This window comes from Macrobrachium rosenbergii, chromosome 36 (assembly GCF_040412425.1).
Source record: "Macrobrachium rosenbergii isolate ZJJX-2024 chromosome 36, ASM4041242v1, whole genome shotgun sequence".
NCBI lineage: Eukaryota > Metazoa > Arthropoda > Malacostraca > Decapoda > Palaemonidae > Macrobrachium > Macrobrachium rosenbergii.
In genome coordinates, this window is record NC_089776.1 from 9,254,191 (window position 1) to 9,281,948 (window position 27,758).

Here is a 27,758-nt window from a genome sequence, read left to right on the forward strand (position 1 = left end):
ATGGTGGTGGTGGTGGTGGTGGTGGTGGTGTCCTCCACCTCCACCTCCTCCTCCTCCTCCTCCTCCTCCTCCTCCTCCTCCTCCTCCTCCTCCTCCTCCCGATGGGGAGAAATTGAAGCGTCTCTTCTATTGTCCATTGATATTTCCATATCAATAATCTATCTTTTGTTTGATCGACTTAACATTTTCTTTATTAAATTCCATATTTTGCGATGGATTTACTTCTTAATCCCCCCCCTTCCCTTCCCTTGGTGGTATCTCTCCCCCCCTTCCCCCTCCCTCTCCCCCTCTCCAATCCCTCCCCTCCCCATCTCGCCCAGAATCTATCCCCTTGCTAATCTAACGTAAGATCATTTATTATCTGAAGATGATTATAACCCTCCTTCAAACACCACTCTCTCTCTCTCTCTCTCTCTCTCTCTCTCTCTCTCTCTCTCTCTGATTAATATTAGCACACACACACACACACACACACACACACACACACACACACACATATATATATATATATATATATATATATATATATATATATATATATATATATTTACAGTATACACACATGTATGTATGTATGTATGTATGTATGTGTATACATACATACATAGAAAGCCAGATAGAGAGGCATCCAATACACCACATAAGGTGCCCTGGTGGCACTACCCCATGGGAGGGGGTGGTGGCGGCAAATGAGAGTGGGATTGTTAAGCAAACCATTCCTCATAGATTTTATCCTATCGAGGAATGTAGCAAAGGAAGAAGCTCCCCATATTTGAAAGCAGTGCTTGCAAGCAGGGACGAATAAGCCCTACGCAAAGCTTGAACAACTGTGATGCAGGAAAATGCTTATGACATCTAAACATTGAACCAAGTTCTATAGAGACATAAAGCAGTATGAAAAACTGTATTTTTTAAGGTCATTATAATCTACAGGGCTGCCATCAACCTTTATATCTAGGAGAGGGAAGTCTGTTGGAAAACGGCAGAGAATTTAGGCCAAAGGCCAAGCGCTGGGACCTACGAGGTCATTCAGCGCTGAAACGGGAAACTGACAGTAAAAAGGTTTGAAAGGTGTAACAGGAGAAAAACCTCAAAGCAGTTCCACTATGAATAAATTGTTAGGAGAGGGTTGAGGAAAGTAAGATGGAAGAAAGAGAATATGAAAGGAGGTACAGTAAAAGGAACGAAAGGGTTTACAGCTAGCTGCAAAGAACCTTAAGTAATGCCTACAGTGCATTGCAAGAGGTGCAATGTCGGCACAACCCCCCTACGGGGGAAGAATCTCTTGAGAATGGAAGTCTTATATAAACCTTGACCTTTGACTAGAAGATCAAGTTGCAGATTAATCAAGATAGAAGAACCAAGTTTATTAGAGATAATTGTTAAAAAATTTCACTGCTAAGGAGAGCATTGTCTCTTCCATTAACAAACAATAACTGGATAGAAGACTTCCTCTTAGGAAACAAAAAATGTTTGCTTTCAGAATTATTATGAAGGCAGCCGACCTCAAGCAGGTCTAAAAGTAACGGGATCACCAGTATTTCTAAAAGATCATTTCTCAAGTGCCTGCTTGCAGTCTCTTTTCCAGAATGCTCTTCAGTTGCTCTCCTCTTGCGAATCTGAAAGCACTGAGGAAAATGTGTCCACCATAAGTCTCCACTATACTGATTTCAGAAGGTAGCGAAGGAGGCGTCTGTAAGACTTCTTATATTGGTCATAAACAATAATGTTACTCTGATATGTAAAGTAGATGCCAGAACTTATTTTGGCTTTGTTCTTTTATTTCCTACTGGTTCATGCAAGTCAGTCGACCAATCGTGACTTCCCTTTGGTCAAGCTAACAGTCTAGACTGAGCATGAACCAAAAGCATTATAAAATAAAAGATAAAATGGTTATATTTATATAAAGTTTCAACTGAAACACCAGCCAACGATCGCCATATAGAAGGAGGAACGGCCTACCCAACCAACCAAAGCTATCAACCCAAAACAGAAACGCAGCAACCACAAGCATTCTCAACCCGTCAACAGCAATCAGATGGATCTTCTTGCCACTTGGCCGCGGGAAAGAAAGATCGCTATTAACAGTATCCCAGTTGGTTTGCTGAGCCGTAGGGTCCACGTCAGGTTTCTTAGCCCTTTCAGCTAGCACCTGATCAGAATGTCGCTCTAAGGGCACGTGCTGGCATAAGACCAGGCTGATCTAAACTAATAAATGCGATAAGGTATTTAAACCACGGATGGGTACAGTTAATGTAATATATATAATATTTATAATATATAATATATAATATATAAAAGAAATACAATCAAAACACAATTAGATTATTGTTGCTGTATTTTCATTTACTTGAATTACATATATATATATATATATATATATATATATATATATATATATATATATATATATATATATATATATATATATATATATAGATAGAGAGAGAGAGAGAGAGAGAGAGAGAGAGAGAGAGAGAGAGAGAGAGAGAGATGCAGCAAAGGTCCAGCTGGATTTTCACCATTATTTCTTCACGAAGATATCTGGAGCCCTCTCCAGAAATACCTAACACATTTTCTCGAGTTTTTCTTTGGGAAATCATATATTTTTTTTCTTAGATGAGAGGCTGTTATGTAACACCGCAGCAGTTCCAAAGAACTGTATAAGTGGTGATAGAAAAATAATACAGAAAAATAATACAAGCCAGTTTCACCTTCAGTGATCTCTGAGGTTCTGTGTGATCCCAGAACCACAGCTTCCTGACAGCCACTGACTGTACTGGAAACAGCGAGATCTGATCAGTGTTTTGCACTGAGACCTGCCTTTGATTTGGCTCTTATACGTAAACTTTTTAACTTGAGTGACCTCATTCAGTTTTCTTAAGCAACCCTCAACGGGTGAGTTATTTTAGTTGCTGTTTATTGTGGTGTTCCACAGGGTAGCGGTCTGTCGCCTCTGATGTTTCTAGTCTTTGCTACTGACATAAATACCCAGAAAATAAGATATGACAGTATGCAGATGCTGCTAGTTTTCCTACTATTATTAATTCCTTTATTATTATTATTATTTACCTGATATATATATATATATATATATATATATATATATATATATATATATATATATATATATATATCTACACATATATATATACATAAATATATATATATATATATATATATATATATATATATATATATATATATATATATATATATATATATATATATATATATATATATATATATATATATATATATATATACACACACACACACACACACACACACACACACACGTACTCAGACAGTATGATGATGACAGCCAGCCAGTCGAACGGACCAACAGCACCTGGTGTCTGTGAAACACATGGAAGAAGACCCGACAGGTGTTACTTATGCGACTCGCTTGAAGGAACACCTCTTTTCTTTTTCACACGGAACGCTGCGCCAAAGAGGATTTCATAAAACCCTTGCTCGAGATTTTTTGGGGGTCCGAATGGATTTCGAAGGAGGGTTTAGAGATTGCAAATTGGATTTCATAAATCCTTTAGCCACTTTTTTTAGGGTTCCCACTGGATTTCAAAGGAGTTTAAAAATTCCAAATAGGATTTCATCAATCCTTTATTCGGGATTTTTTAAATTCCGACTGGATTTCAAAGGTGGGTTTGAAAATTGCAAGTAGGATTTCATAAATCTTGTGCTATGGATTTAACTGAATTTCAAAATAGAATTCAGAAAATGGAAATAATATTTCATAAATCCTTTACTCGGGGTTTTTTGGAATTCCTCTGGATTTCAAAGGAGAATTTAAAAATTGCAAATGGAATTTGGGATTTCATAAATCATTGACTGTGGATTTTTGGATTTCAACTGCGTTCCAAAGAATTTGTAAACTGCAAACAAAATTTCATAAATCCTTTACTAGTAATTTTTGTGGACTTCCTCTGGATTTCATAAAGAATTTAAATATTACAAATAGGATTTCATAAATCCTTTAATCGGTATTTTTATTTCTTCTGGGTTTCAAAGGAGAATTTAAAATCACAAACAAAATTTCATAAATCCATTATTCGCTTTTATTTGGATTTCAATTTGATTCCAAATGAGAATTTAAATATCTTTTTTTTTTGCCGATGGCGGTAGTTGTAGTGACGCCAGTTTAAGGTCATCTATAAATCAATCGAACATTTGCGTATGCTTACGCTATGAAGTATACTTAGAGCTATAGCAGTGTATGCACTGTCAAAATACACACATGTATACATAGACAAAACATCGGTGCTTGCATATATATACATAGATTATATATATATGTTTGTATGTATATATATAATATATATACATACATATGCATGTATATATATATATATATATACATATATATGTATACATATATATATATATATATATATATATATATATATATATATATATATATATATATATATATATATATATATATATATATACATGATTGAAACCAGAACTGGGATGATGCAGATAAGTGGATGACTACCAAGAAGGTTACGTAAAGGTGCAAGGTCACTGGACACAAACAAACCTTCGTCTGGTACCTGCGACGGAAGAGGGTGGGGCGGACAAGGTCACCTCAGGTGTGGCAGATGCTATATTTACCTGTGGCAGCTAAGAAGAAGAAGAAGAAGAAGAAGAATATTTACCTGTGGCAGCTAAGAAGAAGAAGAAGAAGAAGAAGAAGAAGAAGAAGAAGAAGAAGAAGAAGAAGAAGAAGAAGAAGAAGGAGAAGAAAGAAAGATACAGGTGAGAGAAACTGAGAAAACTACCTGTGATAAAATTTCCTCACTTCATATGACTGTGAGCTGAAATGAATGATTTTTTTCAACTATTTATTTATTTATTTGATAATTGATTTTTTCAATAAGTGATTTTTTCTTTCCGTATTTCTCATTTCCTTCTGTTACTTCTCTCTAGCGAGCGCAACATTCTTTGGAAGCTTGACTTTCAAGTCAACGGCCCCTGTTGGCAAGTTCCATATGAACAGGATTCATCTTCTGAATCTAAAAAAAAAAAAAAATTGATATAAGTTTCCATCTTCCCAGGCAGACGGTTCTCAAAGTTTTCCGGAAGACTGCTAGAAAACTTACCTTTTTATTCCCGTACTGTACGTGTATTCTTCATTATTATTATTATTCAGAAGATGAACCCTATTCAGATGGAACAAGCCCACCACAGGGGCTATTGACTGGGAAGTCAGCCTTCCAAGGAATATGGTGTTCATTAGAAAGAAATAACAGAAGGCATTTGGAAATATATATAAATAAGAATAACTTCCTTTAAATCTGACTTAACGAAACATTCCATCGAATAATGGAAATTGGTATGACTTGTTCGTGTATGGTACATATTTTCGTAACTATTTATCAATTAATATCATGAAAAAATTCTATATGATTATTATCATATCTATGAAGCAGCAAATTACAGAGAATATTAACTATTTTGATTTAAGATTAGTAAAAAAAAAAGTAATTTATATACATGAAATATAAAATGATTTAGTGTTGCAGAATGAAGAATGCGGCATCGACATTTATGTTAGTAATATATATATATATATATATATATATATATATATATATATATATATATATATATATATATATATGTGTGTGTGTGTGTGTGTGTGTGTGTGTGTGTGTGTGTGTGTGTGCATACGTTCGTTCGAGACGTCCAGAATGAATGGGAAGTGAAGGAAAAGGAAAGAACTGGTCCATATAGGCGGAACAGTACAACGGTATGGCTTAACGGAAGTCAGCGAAGAAAAACCTCGATGAGAAATTGATTCATTCAGTTTTAAACGTCTACTGAACCTTTCCCGAAGCAAAATAAGTATTTCAAGTCGTTTCTCAAACAAAATATCGATCAAATTAACGCAAGGGATTGGTATTTGAAATGTATATCGAATGAAATGTCATATAAGCTAATATACACACCGGCTTCTAGACTTATAAAAGCTGTTTATCGCAATCCGCGAATGCGCAGACGCAGATTTGAATTTAAAATCTTCGATTGTCGAATATATGTTCCTCATGGCGAACTGATTAATCGTAGATCTTATATTTTACGTTAATTATTTTCGGTTATTGAGAATGGCATACGAAAAGGAAGGGGGGGTGGGGGAGGGGGAAGAGGAAGCAGAAACTACGTCAGGTTGGCAATACTGACAGGATGCGGTGTGGTCGTGTTGCCAAACCGTGAGCTCCAATATTTTCCTCCCTGGTTTAATTTCCCCCCCGTCCCCAACATTTGATTTTCCACGTTTAATCGCGCTTGCGTGCTTTCGTAGGACTGCAGACATTAGGGTATGCTTTCATTCAAGAATGATTAACACCCTCACATAGCTCATCTCACGTTTTATCTGCTTCCTGGACTTTTACAAAGTGACACCTCCGAAAGGAAACCGTAAGAATAGGAGGAAATCTCTGGGATTTTTTGAACCAAATGCTTGAAACAGGAGACACCCAGGGTTCATTGTTCTTGGGTTGAGAGAGCTTAGCTTGGTCGTGTTCTTCTTCTTCTTCTTCTTCTTTTCTTTTTATTATTCTTCTTCTACTCGTTTATTCTCCTGTTTATTCCATTTGCTGAGGTCATTATTCAGTTTGCTTTTTATATCTTAATTATTACCGAATGATTAAGGTTTCGGAGTCGTTTATGGCGAATGGAGGTGATATCACTGCTTCCTTGAGATCGTATTGGGGGTTGCAGTCACTGCCTACGATGAACAATCACTGTCTATGGTGACGAATCACTGTCTACGATGAACACCCACTGTCCACGTTGAAAAATCACTGTCTACGGCGAATACCCACTGTCCACGTTGAACAATCACTGTCTGCGGTGCATAATCACTGTCTGCAATGAACACCCACTGTCTACGATGAACAATCACCGTCTACGGTGAACAGCCACTGTCTATGATGAACAATCACTGTCTACGGTGAACAGTCACAGTATCTGACGTTATACCACGACTAAGTATCAATCAACACATTGATGTTCTCTTGATGGCTTCCCAAAACTAGTACAATTTGGCACAATTTGGTCTCAGCTTAGGCCTAATTTTAATTTTGAGACTCGACGACATTTTTATATACAAATGCTTTGTTTCGCGAACAATTTCTCAGTGTAATCTATTTCAAAGCATTGTTCTGTTTTTAGAGTGAAGTTCACATATGTTTTTCTTTCAAAATTAGACGCATTAAATGTCATCTCTCCTTGTATATAGACCACTCACTGATTTATTAATTTTTGGGTCTTCATTATCGTAGCGTGGGTACTTATCCGTCAACAGTGCTTCCGATTTTCAACGGTAGGTTGCCACGCCTTCATACTCGAGGGCTGCGGCTCAAGTTAGAGTTGAAATTGATTTTAGACAGTGACTGTTCATCATAGGCAGTGATTTTTCATCGCTGACAGTGACTATTTATTATAAAACAGTGATTGTTCATCGTAGACAGTGACTGTTTATCACAGAGAGTGACTGTTCAGCAGAGACAATGTCTTTCCAGTTACTGTTCATCACAGACATTGACTGCTAATCACAGACAACTGTTCATCACAAAGTGACTATTCAGTGACTGTCCATCTTGAACGCAAAGAATTAATTTTTGCTTGCATGCAATTGCAAGCTTAGGTTTTGGTATTGCAAGCCAATCTTATTCCTTCCACTCCTTTCTCTCGAAAGGCATTACATCTGTGATCTTGCATTGTAACAAATTATCTTTCGAGGTGGATTTTTCGTACACCAAAATTTTTTAATTTCTGTTGTTCCTTCGTTAATTTTAACAGTTTTTTAAGTTGTTGCTGTCTCTAAATTAAGCTCATTAACTGCATAAATAGATAAAATCATTAACAATCAATAACTTATTGCCCAGAGGTAACTACAAAGGAATAAGTGACTCCCATTTCAGGCGTTTATATTTTGCAGTGACGGGTAATGTCTTCCAGAAAAGTAGCAGATATTCTGTACAACGTAAGAGAACGTCTTTCCGTTGTATTTCTGAGCAGGATGTTCTCTTAAACCTGTCAATGAGCGCAACACCTTTTTGCCCGATTTCACGTCACGAATTTCAGAAATGTTCCGTTGTACCGAAATGAAATTGTGAGTCGCTATTTTTTGGGTTTTTGGTTTCAAGTTTCTGTTGTTAAAATGATTAGTGTTGTAGAGATGTGGCTAACTTTAACCTTGAATAAAATAAAGACTACTGAGGCTAGAGGGCTGCAATTTGGTATGTTTGATGATTGGAAGGCAGATGATCAACATACCAATTTGCAGCCCTCTAGCCTCGGTAGTGTTTAAGATCCGAGGGCGGACAGAGAAAAGTGCGGACAGAAAAAGTGCGGACAGACAAAGTGCGGACAAAGACAAAGCCGGCACAATAGTTTTCTTTTTAATATAAAATGAAGCAAATCATTATACGAATTACAGTCCAAATATCTTGTCTGGAGAAACGTATGGGAAAAATTTCGATAATTCCTAACGATTTCCTAAATGACAATTCTCCACCTGAAATAATACCTGTCTTTCAACTCCGTATGGAGGTAGTGCCCTCAGTGCAGCTCACGCGGTGCGCTGTAGGTAATATTACGTAAGGTTCTTTGCAGCGTCCCTTCCAGGGCCCCTAGCTGCAACCCCTTTCATTCCTTTGACTGTACCTCCGTTCATGTTCTCTTTCTTCCGTCTTACTTTCCTCAACCCTCTCCTAACAATTGTTTCTTAGTGCAACTGCTTTGAGGTTTTCCTCCTGTTAAACCTTTCAAACCTTTTTACTTTGTTTCCCATTCAAAGCTGAATGACCTTCATAAGTCCCAGCTGTGGGCCTTTGTCCTAAATTTTGTATTCCATTCCATTATACCTGTCTTTTAACTATAGCTCCCTAGAACTTCAAGTAACGTGGAAGTTTATGTTTCCATGATTCTCTGTGTTAAAGAACGCTGAATACCCTTGTTTGATGATTGGAGGGTGGATGATTAACATACCAATTTGCAGCCCTCTAGCCTCAGTAGTTTTTAAGATCTGAGGGCGGACAGAAAAGTGCGGACAGAAAAAGTGCGGACGGACAGACAAAGCCGGCACAATAGTTTTCTTTTTAACATAAAATGAAGCATAACATTACGAATTACAGTCCAAATATCTTGTCTGGAGAAACGTATGGGAAAAATTTCGATAATTACCTAACGATTTCCTAAATGGCAATTCTCCACCTGAAATCATACATATTTTGGCATACTAAGAGAAAAATATTTGAAACAAACAAAAAATGAACCATATTGCATAGGTAATGTGGAACTTATCACTGCTTGCAGGTAGATACGAGTATAGGATACCTACTTACTTGCTTAGCTCTCTTTTGAAGAACGCTGGTCCAGCGATGCTTAAGGTTCTTTTGCCTGTGAAGAATAATAATAATAATAAGAAAAGGAACGTAAATGTTTAGTGTTCTGCTCAGGTGCTACGTCTAAATGAAATAATTTTGTTCATGTTGATATGCTCTTTTTTTAGAATTATACAGGCTGATTTTTCTGATATTTTCTCTTAACCCTGGGGCTTATAACATTATCCTGTTATAAGTGCAATCATCGATATATATATATATATATATATATATATATATATATATATATATATATATATATATATATATATATATATATGCAAAGAGATAGAGAAAAGAGAAGCACGAATTTACTGGCACAGCAAAATAAATGAAATCAGTTCTTATCAATCGATCATGGAAAAAAAGCACAAAAATAAAACTCCTTGGGTTTTCTGGCCTGAACTGCAATGGCCCTGAAAAACCTTCACTGGGGTTTTTCCACCCTGGACCTACTTTCATATGTTTTTTTTTTTTTTTTTTATTCCTTTGACGTCGAGGATGGGGAATTTGGCTTTGCAAAAAAAAAAAAACCACAACGCTTATAAAAGAATTCTTTTAACTTTTACTTTAAATATTGACGGTAATTTCTGGCAGTCGTTTACACTGACTAAACGGGCGTATATTTTTTTTTTTTTTTAGTTTTCGGTAAAAGAAAACTATTGCGCCGGCTTTGTCTGTCCGTCCGCACTTTTTCTGTCCGCCCTCAGATCTTGAAAACTATTGAGGCTAGAGGGCTGCAAATTGGTATGTTGATCATCCACCCTCCAATCATTAAACATACCAATCTGCAGCCCTCTAGCCTCAGTAGTTTTTATTCTATTTAAGGTTAAAGTTAGCCATAATCGTGTTCGTGGAAACGATGTAGCTTAGGCCACCACCGGGCAATGGCTAAAGTTTCATGGGTCGCGGCTCATACAGCATAATACCAAGATGGATATATTTTCGGTGGCCTTGATTCCACGCTGTAGGGGCTGTATAGAAAACTCGATTGCGCCGAAGAAACTTTGACACATTTTTTACTTGTTTCTGAATGGAATCTCTCTCTAATGAGCGATTATTCTTCCGTGTAAAATCTTTTGTTCGTAAATATACATTATTATACACTGTTGATAATGCGGGTTATGTATTTTCAGTCTAAAACTACGTTGTTAGTACAGATTCATTCAGTGACAGTTCTCTCTCTCTCTCTCTCTCTCTCTCTCTCTCTCTCTCTCTCTCTCTCTCTCTCTCTATATATATATATATATATATATATATATATATATATATATATATATATATATATATATATATATATATATATAGCTATCACTCAGAACAGTGCTCACTATTATAATTATTATTATTATTATTATTATTATTATTATTATTATTATTATTACTCACAATAAACGTCAAATTCCACATCACAGTCGCATTCATACTACTCTTCACAAAACGGAAAGCGGGCAATAGCAATATTGACCAATAACTTCGAGGCATTTTCAAGGTCACCGAAAAGATGCACGAGTCCATACTAGACTCACAGCAGCGTTCCGTGATATCAGGCCGGCGGCCATTTTGTCCTCAGCAAACTGTAGGCCAGTTGTCGTGATATCATCATCATTATGCAACGCTCTCTCTCTCTCTCTCTCTCTCTCTCTCTCTCTATTGGTATTTTCTTCTCAGCAAACTGTAGGCCAGTTGTCGTGGTGTCATTATCATCATTTTTCTTATCCTCTCTCTCTCTCTCTCTCTCTCTCTCTCTCTCTCTCTCTCTCTCTCTCTCTCTCTGTTGGTATTTTCGTCTCAGCAAACTGCAGGCCAGTTCTCATGATATCTTCGTCATCATCATCATCATCATCATCATCATCATCATCATCATCCATCTCTCCATCTCTCTCTCTCTCTCTCTCTCTCTCTCTTTTTGGCATTTTCTTCTCAGAAAACTGTAGGCCAGTTGTCGTAATGCCATTATCATTGTGCAACTCTCTCTCTCTCTCTCTCTCTCTCTCTCTGTGTTGGTATTTTTTCTCAGCAAACTGCAGGCCAGTTCTCGTGATATCTTCTCTCTCTCTCTCTCTCTCTCTCTCTCTCTCTCTCTCTCTCTCTCTCTCTCTCTCTGTTGGTATTTTTTCTCAGCAAACTGCTGGCCAATTCCCGTGATATCTCCATCTCTCTCTCTCTCTCTCTCTCTCTCTCTCTCTCTCTCTCTCTCTCTCTCTCTCTCTCTCTCTCCTGTTGGTATTCTCATTACTGTATCGTTCCTTATCTCGATTGCGTGTTTATCACTTGCTGTCTTATAATCCTATTTTTGATATTAATTAAAAAAAGGCTTTTTTGATATTGTAATTCCAAATGTTTAGTTATTATTATTATTATTATTATTATTATTATTATTATTATTATTATTATTATTATTATTATTAAAACTAAACACATCTGCAATGCCATTAACATCACGTGACAATTTCATTGATGAAAATAAATCATATGAAATAATAAATAACGAGTTTCAGTTTGTAATTTACTCTTTTTTTCATATTTTTCCAAGTTTGTTATGTTCATTTAATGCTGTCTGATTTTTCCCAGTAATATTTTCCAATTAACTTGAATTTTAACTGTTGCTCGGATTGTTTTTTTTTATTTCTGTGTGTGTGTTTGTGTATATATTAATATATATAATATATATATACACACATATATATACATATAATTGTAATATCCTGAACTGTCCTACCAAAGAATATAAGAAAAATAGTAAATTCTTTTACTTTTTTACGCCATACTAAAAGTTTCCAAAAAAAAAAACAAAAATTATGAAATAAAAAGAAAGAAAATTTATTGTAATTGATTTTTATATCATCATGAATTTTCCTGAGAAAAATTAAGAAATGGGAAAAAAAATATTGGAACGAAAATCTTGCTATTCTTTCTTATTGCATCCTGAATTCTCTCTCTGTCCCTCTCAGTAAAGAGAGAGAGAGAGAGAGAGAGAGAGAGAGAGAGAGAGAGAGAGAGAGAGAGAGAGAGAGAGAGATTTGTGAGTGAGGGGTGATATGGGAGAAAGGAATGGAATGGATGGGACGTGATGGGAAGCAAAGATTTGGGTGAGGGGAAGAGAAAGGAGGAGAGGAGGGAGAGAGAGAGAGAAGAAGAGAGAGAGAGAGAGAGAGAGAGAGAGAGAGAGAGGGAGGGAGGGGTTTGTTATATCACAGAGGACGTTGACCTTCCTCCACCCCTCCCATTCCACCCCCCTCTCCCTGCCCCCCCTCCCCCCTGCCATCCAGAACCCCACCTGTAAGTTCATTCATTCAACCCTGCGGTGGTGCCACTTCTCCGCTCTCTCTCTCTCTCTCTCTCTCTCTCTCTCTCTCTCTCTCTCTCTCTCTCTCTCTCTCTAAGAGCATATGTGTATGTGCTGATAGTATATGTGTATGTGCTGATAGTATATATATATATATATATATATATATATATATATATATATATATATATATATATATATAAATTATATGTATCCTCCCACACAAAGGGAGAGTTACACACAGGAAAAGAAAATCCTGTCCTTCCTCCTCTGCGAAAATCAGCCATAAATTACGTAAATTAGAAGATGCCTTCATCTCCTCCACCCAGACTAAACAGACAAAAGCATTTTCAGCCCACAACAGACTTTCTGTACGGCCGGAAGAACTCCCGAATATCCTCGCGAATGAGAGCTTTATTGTACGGCTGACTCAGGCTTCCTCCTCCTCCTCCTCCTCCTCCTCCTCCTCCTCCTCCTCATCCTCATCCTCCTTGTCTTATTCCTTCTCCTCCTTCTGTTATTCCCCATCCACCTCCTCCTCCTATTCCTCCTCTTCTTCCACCTCCTGGTCCTATTCCTCCTCCTCCTCATCCTCCTTGTCTTATTCCTCCTCCTCCTTCTCATCCTTCTCTTATTCCTCATCCACCTCTTCCTATTATTCCTCCTCTTCTTCCTCATCCTTGTCTTATTTCTCCTCCTCCTCATCCTGCTTGTCTCATTTCTCCTCCTCCTCCTCATCCTTCTCTTATTCGTCATCCACCTCCTCCTATTCCTCCTCTTCTTCCTCCTCCTTGTCCTATTCCTATTCCTCCTCATCCTCCTTGTCTTATTCCTCCTCCTCCTCCTACTCATCCTTCTCTTATTCCTCATCCATCCCCTCCTCCTCCTCCTCCTCCTGTTCCTCCTCTTACTCCTCCTCCTCCTCCTCCTCCCCCTCCTATTCCTCCTCCTCCTCCTCCTTCTCCTCCTCCTGTGTCCTACAAGGCAAGTCTTCCTTGATCATTTTACCGCATAAGTGCCACATATTTAGACATTTATTGCCGCCATCCTCTCTATCCTGATGGGAACGCCATCCTCAGTTCCCATTCTCCCTCTTTTACCAAAACCCCTGTATTAGGACATTTTATATGTCCCCAGATCATATTCCGGCCTCTCTCTCTCTCTCTCTCTCTCTCTCTCTCTCTCTCTCTCTCTCTCTCTCTCTCTCTCCTCTCCTCCTCCTCCTCCTCCTCCTCCTCCTCCTCCTCCTCCTCCTCCTCCTCCTCCTCCTCCTCCTCCTCCTCCTCTTCTTCTTCTTCTTCTTCTTCTTCTTCTTCACAAAAATTTAAAATGTTGCCATTTTACAAAAATAATAATCTCTCTCTCTCTCTCTCTCTCTCTCTCTCTCTCTCTCTCTCTCTCTCTTCCCCTGTATTTTGTTTGTTTCTTCGTATGCTTTATCGAAGAAGGAATTTGGGTGTGGCTGGGCGGCGGTTCCTCCCCGCAAGAGGTAATTGCACTTCATTGATAATTAAAGGTTCGTTTTTTATATTCATATAGACAGGCGAGGAATTAAAACATTTCCTGGTGACTGTAATGATGGCTTTAGAATGAAGTACTTTCTACATTATTCATGAGAGTGGATGAATGAATCATTAATATGTTGAAAGAATGAAGTACGTTCTGCATTATCCATGGGGATGAATGAATGAATGAATCATTAATCTAGTTAATGAATAAAGTACTTTCTACGTTATTCATGTGGATGAATTAATCATTAGCGTATTAAAAAATATACTACTTGCTACATTATTCATTGAAGGAATGAATGAATCATTGTTATAAAGAAAAAATGAAGCACTTTCTACATTATCCATGAGAATGGATGAATGAATCATTAATATATTGAAAAATGAAGTACTCTCTACATTATTCATGTGAATGAATGAATGAATCATTACTTTCCACATTATTCAATGAATGAATCGTTAATACAGTGAAAGAATAAAGTACTTTTTACATTATTCATGTGAATGGTTAAATTAATGAATCATTAATATATTGAAAGAATGAAATACCACTTTCTACATTATACAATGAATGAATGAATGAATGACTCATTAATATATTGAAAGAATAAGGTACTTTCTACATTATTCACGTGAATGGATGAATGAATCATTAATATAGTGAAAGAATAAAGTACTTACCACATTATTCAATGAATGAATTAATGAATGAATCATTAATATAATTAAAGAATAAAGTACTTTTTACATTTTTCAATGGATGAATTAATCATTAGTATATTAAAAAAATAAACTACTTTCTACATCATTTGTGTGAATGGATGAATGAATCATTAATGCAGTGAAAGAATAAAGTACTATCTACATTATCCTTGTGAATGAATGAGTGAATCATTCATACAGTGAACGAATAAAGTACTTTCTACATAAGAGAGAGAGAGAGAGAGAGAGAGAGAGAGAGAGAGAGAGAGAGAGAGAGAGAGAGAGATCATTATCAAGTTTTATAATAGGATTAACTGAATTTCAGCGGCATCGTCTGGGAACGTCAGATAATTAAGAGAGAGAGAGAGAGAGAGAGAGAGAGAGAGAGAGAGAGAGAGAGAGAGAGAGAGAGAGAGAGAGAGAGATCCATTCTCAAGGAAGGAACAGCATCCGTCTACTGACAGGAGGTGGGGAAGTGGAATGGGAAGGGGGCGGTGTTAGGATGAAAGGGGGGAAGGGTCGTGGAGGAGGGGGTAGCGGGGTAGGGGTGCTTAATCTATGCCCCTCCGTGCCTGAGAATCCGCGTGAGAGTGAGAATGAAAGAGTGACAATTCTCATCACCACTGTATCTACCTAACTGAGTCTTCAAGAGCCATTATATATATATATATATTATATATATATATATATATATATATATATATATATATATATATATATATATATAGCCTATATCTCCCAAGCTCCACCCATAACCAGCGTGTCTGTGTATGTGTGTATGTGCGCGTGCGCGCGTATGTATGCGTGCGTGTGTTTGTGTGTGTGTGTGTGTGTGTGTGCGTGCATGCGTTCCTCCCTCCGCCGATGAATGAATTGCTGTACAAGTAAAACTGCCCCAGCTTTCTCGGCCGAGACATTCTTCCTCGTCCGCGTGTTCCCCGAGTGTACTTCCGGTTACGTCCTCCCTCCTCCACTCGTTCGTTTCGGCTGATGCAGGTCCTGCGATCCTTCAAAAGAGTTGACGGTCCTACGGCGAAGTCCTATTCGGTGTCCTTATGAAAGGAGTTTTTGTTCTTTGCTTTTTAGAAAGGACTTTAACCTTTACGATTCTTTATCGAATTGGCTTAGGACTAGGCCTGCTGACTTCGGCTTCGTCTTCTTTATATACACAGACGGAGACGGAATCGAACTGGGGGCTTCACAAGGCCTCTAGTACGAAGAAGATTCGAAGCCCAAGTCAGTCAGTAGTCCTTGTGAAGCCTGTAGTTCGATTCCTTCTCATGGACTACTGACTTGGGCTTCGTCTTCGTAAGCAGACGGAGACGGAATCGAACTACCCTCTAGTAAAGCCAAGCCAGTCAGTAGTCCCTGTGAAGCCTCTCGTTCGACTCCTCCTCAAGGACTACTGACTTGGGCTTCACAAGGACCACTGGCTTGGGCTTCGTCTTCTTCGTACGCAGAGGGAGAGGGAATCGAACGAGAGGAATTTCGTACACAGCGGCGGCGGCGGCGGCGGCGGCAGCGGCGACAGGAGGCTTCTGCCGCCGCTGTGAAATTCACGTTCATTCATAAACTCTCGCGCCGCGCGGCGCCGGAAACTGCTGCACTAGTACCACCGCTGTCTTTGGCCCCCGGGCGCCGGTCGTCTCGAGAGCAGGAAGTAGGTAGGAGGCCTCGTAGGGAGGAGGAGGAGGAAGGGGGAGGAGATGGTGGAGGGGGAGGAGGTGGTAGCCTCCTGGGAAGGAGGAAGAAGGGGGAGGATCGGGGGTTGGTACGTCTGTCATTATTGGGAAGGTGGGTTGGGGGGTGGGGGTGTGGGGAGGGAGTAGAGTTGGGGGAGGGCGATGATTAGGCCGACCAATGACAGACTATGATTTTTTTCACTTAATTCCTTAATTTCTGAAAGATTTTCATATACATATGAATTTTTTTTCATCATTTTTGTCACTTTTACTCGCCCAGTGGTCTAAGTCGACTTATTTATCGTTTTATCGAAACCAGAGGTTTAGATAAATCCCCTTGGGTATATATATGCATTATTTATTCCCAAGGTATATGGATTTCTGTAGACGATATATATCTATTAAAAAAAAGGAAAAACGGATTAACAAAGTGATAAATAAATAGATAAAAATGTCAGTAAATTATTAAAATACAAGGAGAATTGTTTTAGCGTAGTAATGCGTTGCATTTTCCCTTGAACTTTTGAAGTTCCGATTGCTAGAGTTTTTAGTGAATCTATTTGGCACAATTTCTGCCCCGTTCAGTTTATATATAAATGTGTTTAATTGTTTCTTGTTTGATTTTTCGTGTTCGTAGGCTTGACTGATCGTAGCTGACTGATTCATTTTAGCTTATCTGGTACCGCAATTACCAGAGATAAGCGTCAATGAGCAGTCTCACACATCTGCACATTTCAGCCTAAATCCATTCGTGTTTCAAATCACTTTTCATTTACTCTAAACTACACGTCCTCTTTCATTTTTAGGAAGAGTAAGGAACACGATAATGACTATGATTTATGTTAAATAGTCCATATACCAGCGCGGGCTCTTGCGCAGTGGCTGTCAGTCCGTAATGGGGAATATTTCTTGCATTCGCATGCAGGCGAAACTGACTGTTGTAACTTCCGCTGTAAACGAGATAATACTCGGCTTCCAAACTCGGCTTTTAAACTCAGCTTCTAAAGCTCGGCTTCCAAATTTGACTTCCAATCTCGGATTCCAAAATCGGCTTTCTAACCCGGCTTCTAAAATCGGTTTCCAAATCGGCTTCCAAACGCAGCTTCCAAATCCGGCTTCCAAACTCGGCTTCCAAAAGCAGCGTCCAGATTTTGCTTCCAAACTAGATTTCCAAACTCGGCTTCCAAATGCAACTTCTAAATTTGATTTCCAGAATCTGTTTCCAAACTCGGCTTTCAAAGTCGACTTCCAAATTCGGCTTCCAAACTTGGCTTTCAAGTTCGGCTTCCAAATTCGGCTGTCAAATTTGGCTGCCAAAATCGCCTTCCAAATGTTATCTTACTATGTAAGGTCCATTCATTATGCATGATCCGTATGCGTACTTGAACCTTGCACAGGCTAGAGAGAGAGAGAGAGAGAGAGAGAGAGAGAGAGAGAGAGAGAGAGAGAGAGAGAGAGAGAGAATATATACTAAAATTTCTAACTTAGGCCTACGTAATCTGAGTAATTTGTTTCAGGTACGCAAAATAAACCAACTACAATTATGAAAACCAATCTCGCACCTTATGGCGATAATACATTTATATATCTATTCATTCATTCTCACTCTTCATCATACCAATCAGTCAATCAATCGATCAATCGATCAAAGTCAGTCTTCCAGAAGACTTCGAAAGTTTCGCCAACAAGTCCCAAAGGCTCAATTGACGTGTGAAAAAGGAAAAGAAAGAAAGAAATTGCTTGATGATTGAAGAAGAAGAAGACGCTGCGTCAACTCGTTGGAATTCGCTTTGTCACCCGTCATAAATATGTGATCAGAAAATTTTTCTGTCCGGCAAAAAAAATTATAAGCAACACTGCGTTGAAGGAACCGTTATGCACAATATGTTCCTTACAGTATGCTCATTTTTGGGGTGCGTTCACTCTGCAGTGAAGCATGTCGTAAACATGCCGGCAACATATCGCACACATATCACAAGCAGGTTGAATATAAGTCGACGGCTTGTTGGTAAATCAGAACAATGCTTCATACGATTGTCTAGAATTTGCATATAAGTTTGTTCTCCACTGACGGTCGTCGACTTGTTTTCAACTTGTTGGCGACATGTTCAGAAACTGCTTCATACAGTTATCCAACATTTTGCTAAATATTTTTTGCCTTAATATTTTTTGCTACATTTCTAAATTGACTTAATATTTTCTTACTGTATTCCCAAACTGCCTTAAATTTTTTTTCACTATATTTCAAAACTGCCTTGATATTTTATCACTATTTTTCCAAACTGCCTCAATACTATTTCACTGTATTTCCAAACTGCCTCAGTGCTATTTCACTATATTTCCAAACTGCCTCAATACTATTTCACTATATTTCTAAACTGCCTCAGTACTATGTCACTGTATTTTCAAACTGCCTCAATACTATTTCACTGTATTTCCAAACTGCCTCAATTGTATTCCTCTATATTTCCAAACTGTCACATAAATATTCGTGTGCATTCTTCAACCGCCCTCTTTGTCATAGACTAACTGTGAATAGAACGTGATATTCTTGGTCGCATCCCACAGTATCCCTTTACGAAAGCAAGGAGAGAGAGAGAGAGAGAGAGAGAGAGAGAGAGAGAGAGAGAGAGAGAGAGAGAGAGAAAGAGTGATATTCAACAGCCGTTTCGTGACGTCAAATCGGTCAATTATCGAATGGCGTCAGCGCAAATGGACAGATGACTTTTAAATGCCAGAGAGATATTGCAATGCCAACCTTTGGTCCTTCGCTTTCGTTTGTTTATTTATAGAGTAAATAATAACTATTATTACTAATGTTGCTATTATTACTGGTAGTTATAGTACTAGTGGTGAGGAGTACACTGCTGTTTGCCCTATCTCGGTTCGTTTGCTCAAGTGCGCATGCGTGAATGGAGGGTCTTAGAAGTTTTTCAAGTTGATTTTGGTTCCATGATTATGCTCTTACTTATTTTAACGTGGCTGGTGCTCTTTCGTTATGGATGTATATATATACGTATATATTATATATATATATATATATATATATATATATATATATATATAATGTGTGAGTTTGTGTGATTGTATATGTTTATCCGATAAACACCATCTCTATTTAAGTATTGATTATTTACATAAGATTATTTTTGAAGTTCAGTAGGTAAACAAACGATTTATGAATATAAACAAACATACAACATATGCATATATAACGTCATTTATCATAAATGTATGTCTGTGTGTATTAAATACGTAGATGCTACTTTAAACAGTTATACTAAAGTATCACACTCTCATCAAAATGCAAATCTAGACCGGAAAATAAAATAAAATAAAATAAAATGAAAATAAAATGAAACAAAACCCTATGATCATGATACCGATATAACCAAATCCCCGTTTCGTCTCTTTTCCGTGAAAATGAGTAAATTATCTGAGTAGGCAGACGTGTTTTTTTTTTTTTTTTTTTTTTTTTTTGGCCAGGTAAGGCGAGGGAGGGGCTAGCTACCTACCTGGCTAGCTGGCTAGGTGGGCTGCCGACGAAGGTACTACGGCTGCTTAGCACACCTGTTGCTGCCATCAGCTGCGTCTGCTATCTCTCTCTCTCTCTCTCTCTCTCTCTCTCTCTCTCTCTCTCTCTCTCTCTGTCGGACTGTCTATCGATCTGTTCATTTCTCTCTCTCTGTCTAGGGATATAGCTCTCACTCTGTCTATCTACCTATTTATGTCTTTCTCTCTCTCTCTCTCTCTCTCTCTCTCTCTCTCTCTCTCTCTCTCTCTCTCTCTCTCTCTTTGACTGACTATTGATCGATCTGTTCATTTCTCTCTCTCTATGTAGGTATATATATATATACTGTATATATATATATATATATCTTTCTCCCTCTATCTATCCACCTATTTATGTCTCTCTCTCTCTCTCTCTCTCTCTCTCTCTCTCTCTCTCTCTCTCTCTCTCTCTCTCAACGTTATGCCCCCTCCCCCTCCCCTCCTCTCAGGTGTATGTTTGCTCACATCAGCTTTGAAATTATAATCCCCATCCTTTTCCATTTGATGGGAAACTGGATCCCATCACCAATTCACTTCCTTTTTTAATAGCAACATCCACTTAAAGGTAGTTTAATAGCAACATCCACTCAAAGGTGGAGCGTCTATTTACTCCGGTGCAGCTGTAGCTTCATTTCCATAATCAAATACGCAATTAAAGGCGTATTCTATATCCAATAAATATATTTCTGCTCAATAGAGTATAGAACCAATATATTCCCGGCTCAATGGAATATAGAATCAATATATTTCTGTCTCAATAGAACATAGATCTACCACTCTCGGTTTCCTTTCCAGCGCTGAATGACCTCATAGGTCCAAGTGCTTGGCCTTTGGCCTAAACTCTACAGTATATTCCATTCCAACAGAATATAGAGAGCTATTTTTTTTTTCTCGTCGTGAGGATTCTTAAAATCTGATAAATTAAAATTCAAAATAATTCATTCATATAACCACGTAGGTGATAAATGATGTCGCTAGGTTTGTTGAAAATGATTTACTAGTTTGTTCACGTAGATGAGAACTGGTTTCTTCGGCGCAATCGAGTTTTCTGTAAAGCCGCTACGGTGTATAATCAATGCCACCGAAAACAGATCTATCTTTCGGTGGTCTCGGTATAATGCTGTATGAGACGCGGTCCATGAAACTTTAACCACGGCCTGGTGATGGCCTACCCTATATCGTTGTCAGAAGCACGATTATGGTTAATCTTAAATAAAATAAAAACTACTTAGGCTAGAGGGCTGCAATTTGGTATGCTTGATGATTGGAGGATGGATGATCGACATATCGATTTGCAGCCCTCTAGCCTCAGTAGTTTTTAAGATTTGCAGGGCAGACAGGAAAAATGCGGACAGAATAAAGTGCGGACGGACAGACAAAGCCGGCAAAATAGTTTTCTTTTACAGAGAACTAAAATTGCCATCACTTGACAAATTGACTTCAAATTCTTAAGTATATACAAGAATTATATTCATGACAATTTTGCCTCATGGTAGAATGTATCTCAAAGACCTCGAGTGTTGAACAAAGTCAATAAGAGCATAGGGTGGTTGACAAAAATATAATCTTTTTCTTTGCATTTATCTGACGTGGAACTATTAACATGATGTTTTAAAATATTAACATGATGTTTTAACTATCAACATATTTTAAACCATTAACTTAATATGTCGAACTATCAACATGATGTTTCAAACTATTAACATGATGTTTTATAATATTAACATGATGATGTTTCAAGCTATTGACATGATGTTTTTCAACCACTGACATGACGTTTTCAACTACTGGCATGATGCTTTAAACCATTAACATGATGTTTTAGACTATTAACATGATGTTTTAAAATACTGACAAGATGTTTTGAACTGTTATTATGATGTTTTAAACTGTTAACATGATGTTTCCAACTACTGACATGATGCTTTAAACCATTAACATGATCTTTTAGGCTATTAACATGATGTTTCAAAATACTGACAAGATGTTATGAACTGTTATTATGATGTTTTAAACTGTTAACATGATGCTGTCAACAATTGACATGATGTTTTAAAACATTAACATATTTTAAACTGTTGACATGATTTTTCAAACTGTTAACATGATGTTATAAACTGTGAACATGATGTTTTAAACTATTAACATGATGTTTTAAAATACTGACATGATGTTTTTAACTATTAACATGTTTTAAACCACTGACGTGATGTTTTAAACTATTAATATGATGTTTTAAGCACAGGTTACACTCACGACAGTGATATTTGCTGAAGCATAAAGTAATGCTGCTATTTCGAAGCCGAAAGGTCACAGCTGAAAAAAGTAATACTTTTGAATATCTATCACTGGTTTGTGCATATGTTAGAGAGAGAGAGAGAGAGAGAGAGAGAGAGAGGGAGAGAGAGAGAGAGTAGCCTCCTGCTACTGAAATGTCAATAAAAAAAATTAAGATTAAATCTAAAGTAATGATTCCTTGAAACATGACACGCCCCAGTGAAGTTTTCGTCGATCATTTTGTTCGATCTGTAAGGTGAGGTTGCTGGGGCCAAAGCCCTTCCTATGGGCTAACTTTGACCCACAACAGTCGATTAACTACCAAATAGAAGAAGGTTCTCCAGTTAAGAATGGATGAGCACTAAGAATCTCGATGAAAGGTCTTTGATTCAGTAAAGGAACATAACTCATAGCTCATTAGGTGGTGGGTCTCTCTCTCTCTCTCTCTCTCTCTCTCTCTCTCTCTCTCTCTCTCTATATCTCTATATATATATATATATATATATATATATATATATATATATATATATATATATATATATATATATACACACACATACAGACATGTGTTTAATAACATGTGTAAGCACGCACACGTGTGGTCATTTAGCGGCGCCTGTGTGTGTGTGTGTGTGTGTGTGTGTGTGTGTGTGTGTCTACCCGCACCTCCCCCGCCCAATTTCCTCCCCAATCGGCCCGCCGTGGCGCCATCGGCCAGCGCGAACGGATGTGAATTTGTGTCGTCGAATCAGCTGGGAAAACCTTCTCTCTCTCTCTTTCTCTCTCTCTCTCTCTCTCTCTCTCTCTCTCTCTCTCTCCTCGGTCCTTTATCTGAGTGGGTATTTCACCAGTTACGAAAAAATCCGATTTCTGGATTTCTGTTTATATGAGATAATGGTTATGAGAGTAATCTGTCCTTGGTATTTTTTTTTAAAGTTGGTGTATGTGCAAGAACGTGCAAACACACGCACATACGCAGACAGGCGTGTGTATGTATGGGCGCAAGCAAGCAGATACACATACACCCACATTGCATGCACAAGAAAAGCAAAGTTAATTTTATGCGAATGACAGAGAAGTTTTTTTTTTCAAATTTGCAGTTTCCATTCCAAGACTTGTGCTACTGCGAGTATTTTTAATAATAATAATAATAATAATAATAATAATAATAATAATAATAATAATAATAATAATAATAATAATAATAATAATAATAATAAATATTGTTAGCAAAATTAAAGAATTTTTCAGTGTTGGATGAAATTTGAAAAATAATGAAGATAAAAGTCATGAAGAATTTCTCAGTTTCTGAAGCAATCGTAATAATGAAGAATAAAAGTAATTATGATATTGGATAATAACAGCAACTGTAATGATGAATGATGAAAGTGATTATGATAGTGAATAATAAAAGTAATTATAGTAATGAGTAACGAAAGTAATTGTGGTAGTGAATAATATATAATTATAATAATAAGAAAAATAATTGTAATGATGAATAATAAAAATAATTGTAATAATAAATATAATAGAAATAATTGTGATCATGAATAATAATAGTAATTACGATAATATATAATAAAGGTAGTTATGATAATGAGTAATACAAGTGATTTTCAGGGTGGATAATAAAAGTCATTGTAATAATGAATAATAAGATAATTGTAATAATGAATAATAAAAGTAATAATGATCATGAATAATAAAATTTATTATGACCATGAATAATAAAATTTATTATGACCATGAATAATAAAAGTAATTATGATAATGAGTAACAAAGGTAATTATGATGGCGAGTAATAAATGTAATTATGACAGTGAATAATAGAAGTAATTATAATAATGAATAACAAAAATAATTTCAATAATGAATAACAAAAATATTTACAACAATAAATGATAAAAGTAATAATAATAACGAATAAGAAAAGTGATTGCAATAATGATTAATTAAAGTAAAAAAAAAACTTAAAAAACAGATGACTTAAAAAAGATGACTTAAAAAAACAGGTGACTTAGAAAAAGACTTAAAAAACAGATGACTTAATAAAAGACTTAAAAAACAGAAGACTGAAAAAACAACTGACTTAAAAAAGACTTAAAATGACTTAAAAAAAAAAGACTTAAAAAAAACTCACTTAAGAAAAACGGATGACTTTCCAAGAAAAAGATGACTTTCAAAAAAAGAAAGAAAAAACAGAAAAAAAAAACTAGGCAAACATTCTTTGGGGAAAAGCGAACGAATGCAGGAACGAAGTGGCGCTGGAATCCGATTCGCCAGACAGAAAAGAGAGTAGACGCCCCCGACAGGAGAGCCACAGACAGGAGAGAGAGAGAGAGAGAGAGCCACAGACAGGAGAGAGAGAGAGAGAGAGAGAGAGAGAGAGAGAGAGAGAGAGAGAGAGAGAGAGAGAGATAGAAAGAGAGAGATAGAAAGGGAGAGAACGAGAGGGAGAGAGAGAGAGATTGATAGAAAGAGAGAGAACGAGAGGGAGAGAGAGGAGAGAGAGAGAGAGAGAGAGAGAGAGAGAGAGAGAGAGAGAGAAGAAACAGGAAAATAGATAAGCAGAGGAAGAGAGAGAGAGAGAGAGAGAGAGAGAGAGAGAAGAGAGAGGGAACGATATAGGGGTGGAGAGAGAGAGAGAGAGAGAGAGAGAGAGAGAGAGAGAGAGAGAGAACAATAAAGGGATGGAGAGAGAGAGAGAGAAAGAGAGAGATAGACACAGACATAGTGTGAAATTCAGAGAGAGGCAGAGAGACGCAGAGGGATAGAGATAGTGAGAAACTCAGAGAGAGAGAGAGAGAGAGAGAGAGAGAGAGAGAGAGAGAGAGAGAGAGAGAAAGATAACAAAACACGAGGCTGACGGACAACTTTTCCGCAGTCCAGTCGACGCCATTCCGAGAGTTGAAAGTGAAAGAGAGAGAGAGAGAGAGAGAGAGAGAGAGAGAGAGAGAGAGAGAGAGAGAGAGAGAGAGAGAGAGCCCCAACTGACTTCCTGTCTGGAACTTCCCAATTAGGCAAGTTTCTCTACATTGACATCTCTCAGCGTTTTCATTATCATTATAATTATGAGCCAGACTTTCGTCATTGTAGAATTTAGAGTTATCATTATGATTCATTGTTATAGACGGGAGCTTTTGCTCTCATTATTCTCCATATCGGCGTCTCCCAGTGCTTTCATTATCACTATGATTATTAGCTCGACTTCCGTCATCACAGGTATCATTGTAGAATTTAGAATTATTATTGTTATTCATTATTATTCATCATCATCGTTATCATGGTAGAACCATCATTATTTAAATGTGAAATTTTGTCTTGTAGAATTTAGAATCATTATTATTATTATTCACAGTAGAATTTATAATTATCATTGTCAGTCATTATTATAAATGTGCTCTTTATATAATTTCATCATTATGGTTTACTGCCAAGTTACATTTAAAAATCTTTTTTAAGATCTGACATTGTTACTGTTGCAACCACAATTTTGTCTCTCTCTCTCTCTCTCTCTCTCTCTCTCTCTCTCTCTCTCTCTCTCTCGTTTAACAACATGACAATGTTTTTGTTGCCCATAAAGGCATCCCCGGCTCTGAACAGCGCTTCTCATCTCTTTATTCAATTTCCTTACGAACTGAATCGAATATAGAATTTAGCCCAAAGGCCAAGCGCTTGGACCTATGAGGTCATTCAGCGCTGAAGCCAGAAATAGACAGTTGAAAAGGTTTGAGAGGCGGAACTCTTCAACTTATAGAGCACATCAGTACAATAACTCAAAAAATAATTTTTCGCTTTTTTTGCAGATCAGCAACGACGGGGGAAAACTTATTCGAAGCGTCTGCCCTTTCTCTTCATTCTTCGATTGGTAAGTACAAAATAATAATTTAATTTTCATCTGTCCAACTTCTCAATTCAAGTCGTCTTTTTATTCTTCACACTGTTAGGCTGTGGAACAGTCTCCCTGAGGATGTAGTGCGATTGGAAACTCGAAAGTTCAAGCGAAGATGCGATGTATTACTGCCCTTTAATAATTCACCCTTGTATTTTAATAATTTATTTATAATTTTATATATTTATTGATTAATTTAATTATTTTTTCTTTTCTTACAAGTTACTTATCTCTTTTTTTGTGCATATCCTAATTTCTTTCAAATAAACGCCTTAATATTCTTTGGAAGCTCGAATTTCAATTTAATGGCCCCTGTGGGGTTCTTACATGGGAATAGGGTTCATCTTCTGATTAATAATAATAATAATAATAATAATAATAATAATAATAATAATAATAATAATAATAATAATATTCTTTGGAAGCTTGAATTTCAAGTCAATAGCCCCTGCGGGCTTGTTCCATGTGAATAGGGTTCATCTTCTGATTAATAATAATAATAATAATAATAATAATAATAATAATAATAATAATAATAATAATAATAATAACAGAGATATCTTGTTTATGTAAAGGTGTTTTATTATGGTGTTTAGATATGAACTTATGAACACATGAGAAAGCGTTTCACTGAAATAAATTTCTGACTCACATCGCGGTCGAACCCCGGTCTCTAACGTGAAAGGCCAGGGCGCTACCAACTGACCCACACACGACATGTGCAGGTCAGTTGGTAGCGCCCTGGCCTCTCAATTTGAGAGACCGGGTTCGATCCCGATGTGAGTCAGAAATTTATTATTAGAAGATACACTCGAGCGAGTTTACCTTTGTTTATTTAATATGTTTTAACTTTATTTTAAAAATTACTTTTGATTTATTGTTAATTGCTAGTTATATATTTGATTTCCTTCTCTTTCTCTCTCTCTCTTTCTCTCAATGATACAAATAGTAATAAAATTATTGTTAGGAATCAAAAGAGAGAGAGAGAGAGAGAGAGAGAGAGAGAGAGAGAGAGAGAGAAGCAAGATCTAGGGCAAGCCATACTGCCTTCACCCGTCCTCCAGCCGAAAGCACAATGTCGATTGCACCTGTTTCTGGAATGCATGAGAGGCTTGGCCGACGAAGTCTAGACGACGACGACGACGTTAGAAGACGCAACTTCATTCCTCTCTCTCTCTCTCTCTCTCTCTCTCTCTCTCTCTCTCTCTCTCTCTCTCTCTCTCGTCGATAACGAAGAAGTCCGCCCATTCAAATAGTAAAACGCCGCTCCGTGAAAGTGGTTTTAAAGTCCTGTGCCCACCGGACTGCTTCCAGGAGGAGGAGCAGGAGGAAGAGGGGTAGGAGGAGGAGGAGTAGGAGGAGGGATAGGAGGAGGAGGAGGAGCAGGAGGAGGAGGAGCAGGAGGAGGAGGAGGAGGAGGAGGAGGGAGAGTTTGCTGA

General features: G+C 37.3%; 1 protein-coding gene across 1 annotated transcript; it reads left to right on the forward strand.

Annotated features, from left to right (window-relative positions):
* On the forward strand, window positions 1-27,758 carry LOC136856680 (uncharacterized). The gene is made up of 5 exons (XM_067134738.1): window positions 1-167; window positions 13,140-13,689; window positions 17,404-17,408; window positions 26,234-26,295; window positions 27,634-27,758. The coding sequence occupies exons 1-5, from the start codon at window positions 1-3 to the stop codon at window positions 27,756-27,758; spliced, it is 909 nt and encodes a 302-aa protein (XP_066990839.1).